The 5,966-nt window shown below is 37.8% G+C and overlaps 2 protein-coding genes across 2 annotated transcripts; both read left to right on the top strand.

Annotated features, from left to right (window-relative positions):
* The first annotated feature begins 1,116 nt into the window (after window positions 1–1,116).
* Window positions 1,117–1,839, top strand: LOC140451124 (uncharacterized). Its single transcript, XM_072544853.1, has one exon. It carries the CDS (start codon window positions 1,117–1,119, stop codon window positions 1,837–1,839), a length of 723 nt encoding a protein of 240 aa, XP_072400954.1.
* A 2,392-nt stretch (window positions 1,840–4,231) lies between these two features.
* Window positions 4,232–5,696, top strand: LOC140449673 (uncharacterized). Its single transcript, XM_072542945.1, has 2 exons — window positions 4,232–4,351; window positions 4,489–5,696. The coding sequence occupies exon 2, from the start codon at window positions 4,816–4,818 to the stop codon at window positions 5,560–5,562; it is 747 nt and encodes a 248-aa protein (XP_072399046.1). The 5' UTR covers window positions 4,232–4,351; window positions 4,489–4,815; the 3' UTR covers window positions 5,563–5,696.
* The last annotated feature ends 270 nt before the right edge of the window (window positions 5,697–5,966 follow it).

Below are 5,966 nucleotides of genomic sequence, written 5' to 3'. Positions count from 1 at the left end.
TAAAGTAATTGTTGTTGTTTTTCTAATATAATCTATTAATACATTGACGTGAGTCAGTCATCATGTCGCAGATGTTGAGAGTAGACAGCACCAATCACATATTCTCATTTCAACCTCCCACGCCAATCGTGTTGGATCCGAATAAAGATTATGAGATAGCTCTTCGATTTTTCTATTCCTACAATAGTATACCAAACATTGAAAATACCAAGTTTTATTACTACAATGACAAAAACAAATTGTAACAATTTGATTTCCCCAATGGATGTTATGAAATTGCTGATATTGAAGAATACATACAACAGAAATTGGGTGCTGATAATGTGCTTAAACCAGAAACGATATTTAGTCTAAAAGCTAACCATAACACGTTGCAGTGTCAAATTTTCAGCAAATATAAGATTTCGTTTAAGCAACCTGACAGTCTTGGTGCAGTATTGGGATTTTCTCCTGCAATACTAAATTCTGGACAGACACATTCTTCAGATCGACCTGTTAGGATTATTAAAGTATCTAGCATACGCTTTGAATGCAACATTAGTACCGGAGCCTTCGATGGTAACAGATCTGCTCACACGATCTACGAATTTGTCATACAATCAAATCCTGGGTACGCAATTGACGAAACTCCACACAATTTGTTGTATTTACCTGTTGTACCGCAACGAGAAATTACCAATATCACAGTGTTGGCTGTCGATCAAGAAGGACGACCAGTAAACTTTAGAGGAGAACAGAGCACATTGTTGTTGGAACTTAGATCAAGAGGGAAATAGGATTATTAATAAGGCAATCTACTGCCCATAGTACACCATTAGTTGTGCAACCGTCTAAGCGGCAACATCTTACGTCCTCGTCTAAGCGGCAACATCTTACGTTTGCAAACAAATTGTTTTTACAATCACTTGGTTTTAAACTGAAAACATGACAACTATGTATGGAAAACGATCACGTTCAAACAGCATAATGCCTCCAATATTTGATATTTATCGTAAGCCAATATTTGACGAGTCGATTCGAAATGCTGAATACCGAACATATGCACCATCCATCAAATCATTCAACTGCAATGACATTGTAGAATTTAGCATCAATCAAGTCGACTCGTTCTTTGCAATGAGCGAAACCTTGTTATGCATTAAAGGATCACTCGCAATAAACGGAACTGGCGACGTCAAACTAGCAAATAATGTGGATGCTTTTCTTTTCGATTCGTGTACGTACAGCGAAAGCGCAAGGGAGATGGAAACAGTGCGGGATCCTGGTATCATAAGTGCTGTACGTGCCATGACATGTTACACTCAAGAAGATTCCAATTATATGGTTATGGCAGGCTGGAATTACCCTAAAGATCCCATTCTACACGCTGCAGATCATTCATTCAACATACAGATACCTCTTAAACATATATTCAACATTTTCAATGATTACCCAATGATTACGTGCGGTTGTCAAACAATAAGACTAGTTCGAGCTCGAAACGACAACGATTGCATAGTTGTCAAAGAAAAAACTCAAGTTACAACTGTTAAGATTAACATCACTAACATTGAGCTTAGAGTCAAGCACATATTTCCCAATGATGATATTAAATTGGAACTTATGAAATCCATTCAACAAGATCAACCTATAGTTATTCCATTTAGAAAGTGGGAATTACATGAATTACCTGCCATTACCAAAGGCGCTAGACGTGAAGTTTGGGCCGTTAAAACTAGCACATCAGTTGAAAGACCTCGTTATGTCATTGTTTTCTTTCAAACCAACAAACGTGACAAGAATTCAGCGATCCCACCTTATTTGACAATGTTGATATTCAAAGTATCAGATTATCCTTAAATGGAGAATATTGGCCGAACGAGAGAATGCAGTTGGATTTTAGCAAAACTGACTACAATGAGGCCTATTTCAATTATACTGAATTCTATCCTAGCTACATACATTCCCAACAAAAGCGTCCTCTGCTCGATTTCTCAGCTTTCAAGAATCACGCATTGTTCGTCATCGATTGTTCAAAACAAGAAGAAAGCATGAAAGCATCCACTGTTGACGTAAAACTCGATATTGAAGCGAATAATGGTTTTCCTGAAAATACCAAAGTCTACTGCATTATAATTCACGATTGCGTAATGGAGTACTTCCCTCTCAGCGAAATTGTAAAAAGTCTAAATTAGATGCATAAAGTGTCAGTAGTACACGAGCAGTCATCATGAGAGTAGCATTCGTAGACATTCAGGGATTCAATGTGGACGGATGGTTTGTTCCCAAAGAACTTACCATTGAAATTGGTTTTAAACGAAGCCATTACATCTTTTTGTCACAGAAACCATTTAATGCGCTAAGTAATGAGGATAAAAAGACTGCATCATATGTGGAGAAAAAACTGCTTGGAATTCGATACTCTGATGGACAAGTAGAATTGTCCAAAATCAATGAAATACTAGAAACCAAGTTGTTGTATTCAGCAGATTACATCTACGTTAGAGGAGAACAAAAAGCAGAATATTTGGATAAGAAACGTTACGTTTTTGGAGTTTTTCCCCCTATTATTGATGTTTGCAAGTTTGATGGTACGTCTCGTGCTACTGGAAACGTTGGTCCTACTGCAAACCCATGTCATGCCACTGGATTATTTTCATGCACCGAAAGAAATGTGGATCGTCTACGTCACTGGTTTGCCAATAACATAATACCATTGTAATTTTTTATATGTATAAATAAATATATTAGAAATTAAACGATTTTTATTTAAAACACTTTATTGATCGAGTCTTATATTACATGAAGATTCTAATTTTCTCCTTACAATTTTAAATATAATTTTTAAAATTAAGATAAATACAGATGCTAATATTACACAAGACATTGCATAGACATTGTCTATTTCACTTTTCATATGCTCGCTGGTGTTGTTGTTGACACCCATGGTGTTGGTTAAATACGTCTTAATGGATATGTAGCTGGTGGTAGTTTTCTACATGCGTAAATCCAGGTGTCTTGATGCTGCTGTAGATTCACCTCTTCCAGTTTCCACGTTTTGTTGTCAATATGCAGGCTATCTAATTGTCTTGTAATTTGTTTAAAATCCTCATACGATTTAATGTCTTTCTTTAATTGATTAAGTCTACTTTGAAATTCCATTACTCTATGTATGTACTCGAAGGGATTCATATTACTACTGAATATGTCCTATGTCGAATATTACGTTTTATGTCAAGCGACGCCTTGCGTTGCCATGTCCTGCGTCGAATTTGACATTTCACGTCGAATGTCATGTCATTCACGTTATTTCACGTCGAATGTCACGTCATTTCACGTGACATTTTACGCCGAATGTCACATTCTGCGTCGACTGCCACGTCCTGCGTCGAATGTCATGTTCTGTTAGGCACTATACGGAAAAGAAGACGAATTGCAAGTTACTATTAAACTTTGGGGGTGTAGAGTTGTGTTATAGAGGTAGCACCTTTTATCGGAACGACCACATCGAGCGTCATAGACGGGAGATGGTTCTTGATAACTGGTCCTCATAAGACAGCTAACTCTCACTTACGGCTCCACGTGCCACACCCCGGGCAACTGCATTGGTCTGCAGGCTAAACTAAGTGAGGGTAGCCAGATATGGCGAAAATTTTACCGAGCGATTGCCGGTATAAGCAATCCCACACTTACTGACCAACGGCTTCGGGCGGATGAGTTGGTAAGTGGTAGGGCACCTTTTGGCCTGGAGTTGAGAAATCGGCTTCGAAGGCGGAGGAACTATTAAGTAGTCAACGGCATAAAGATACGGAAGGGAACGGAAAACCACTGTATTAAAGGTCTCAAATGACATTCCTAGAAAATCATAATGGCGTTTGCAGAAACCCAAAGACACCTTACTGATCATGGCAGTCGGAAACCAAGATCCGGCAGGAGAGGTACACTTGAAGAATATGAGGCCTCTCAGGTCGTCAGCAAGCGAAACCCTCATAATCAGAAGGAAACCAAGAAAAGCATTGGTTTAGAGAAAATAGAAAAAGGACGCACCCTAAGACTGGCCACATGGAACGTGAAGAGTTTATATCAACCAGGTAAGCTGGACAACCTAATAGCTGAAATGGATCGCCTTAAGATAAATATATTAGGTATCAGCGATGTTCAATGGCCCGATTCAGGAAAACTAGCCACAAACAATGGCATGATGTATTACGTTGGTAACAATGATCCAAGACATCGATATGGAGTTATATATGCACCAACTGCCGACAAAGATGAGACCGAGATAGAGAGGTTCTACATGCAATTGAACGAAATCATAAGATCCACAAAAAAAGATGATATATTGTTGGTGATGGGAGATTTCAACGCCAAGGTTGGAAAAGGAAAAGTGGACGGATGCGTGGGGGAATTTGGCTTGGGAGAAAGAAATGAAAGAGGGGACAGACTTGTCGAATTCTGCCAAAGCGAGGAGATGGTAATAATGAATACAAATTTTAAATTACCTAAAAGAAGACTTTATACTTGGAAATCACCTGCGGATTCAGAAGACAACATTGTTCGAAACCAGATAGATTACATTTTAATAAAATCTAGATATAAAAACGCTATAAAGTCTCTGAGAACATACCCCGGAGCTGACATAAATTCAGACCATAATCCATTAGTAGGCGTAATGCAGATAAAATTGAAGAAGATCCAAAAACAAACAAATATACCACGGTTTGATGTCTCAAAGATAAAAGAAGAACCTATACGTCAGAGCTTAAAACAAGAAATAAATGATAACTTAAAGAAAATCAAACAAGACGTGATAAAAACAACAGATGTTAATGACAAATGGAACATGGTACAGGAAACTTTAATAAAGGCAGGAGAAAAGCTACTGCAGACAAAAATAAGAAAAAACAGAGATGGATGACTTCAGAAATCTTAGATCTAATGGAGGAAAGAAGGAAACATAAAGGCAGGAGTAAAGCAAAATACAAGGAACTACAGAGATTGATAGGAAAGAAAATAAAAGAGGCCAAAACCACCTGGCTTGCTAATCAATGCAGTAAAATAGAGGCATATGCTAAACAGTATGATAGCTTTAACATGCATAAGAAAATAAAGGAAATGACAAATACACTGAGAAAAAAGAAAGATGCCCTTCTGAAAGACGCAAATGGAAAAATCATTATAGAAATTAAAGAGAAATTAAAAAAATGGAAGACATACATAACAGATCTGTTTGAGGATAATCGGCAAGAACCGGAAGAAATCGACAGCGAAACGGGGCCAGAGATCATAATAGAGGAAATCGAACAAGCAATACGAAACGCAAAAAACGGAAAAACTGTAGGTCCAGACGAAATACCTGCGGAACTACTGAAATGTCTAGACGATGAAACTCTACCTGTACTTCTGGACCTATTTAATGAAGTATATAAAACTGGAAAAATCCCACAGGAATGGTTGGTGTCCACCTTTGTAGCAATACCAAAAACAGTATATGCCAAAGATTGTTCAGACTATAGGACAATATCACTAATAAGCCATACCCTCAAAAATATTTCTAAAGGTGATTCATGGAAGATTATATAGAAAACTAGAAGATGATATGGATGATACTCAGTTTGGGTTCCGCAAGGGTTTGGGAACGCGAGAGGCATTGTTTGCTTTTAATGTCCTCTCTCAAAGATGCTTAGATATGAACCTAGATATTTATTCCTGTTTTATCGACTTCGAGAAGGCATTCGACAGGGCCCGACATGAAAAACTAATAGAAATACTGAGAAACAGAGATATAGACAGACGAGACTTACGAATCATTATCAATCTGTATTGGAATCAAAAGGCCAATATAAAGATAGAAGAACAAAAGTCCGAAAATATAGATATAAAGAGAGGAGTAAGACAGAGCTGTGTTCTGTCACCATTACTGTTTAACGTGTACAGTGAAGCCATATTCCAGGAAGCGATAGCGGATCTGGGTGATGGAATCTCTG

Source organism: Diabrotica undecimpunctata, chromosome 9 (assembly GCF_040954645.1).
Source record: "Diabrotica undecimpunctata isolate CICGRU chromosome 9, icDiaUnde3, whole genome shotgun sequence".
Lineage (NCBI taxonomy): Eukaryota > Metazoa > Arthropoda > Insecta > Coleoptera > Chrysomelidae > Diabrotica > Diabrotica undecimpunctata.
The sequence above is the reverse complement of the archived record's forward strand: the minus strand, read 5'-3'. Positions and strand labels throughout refer to the sequence as shown.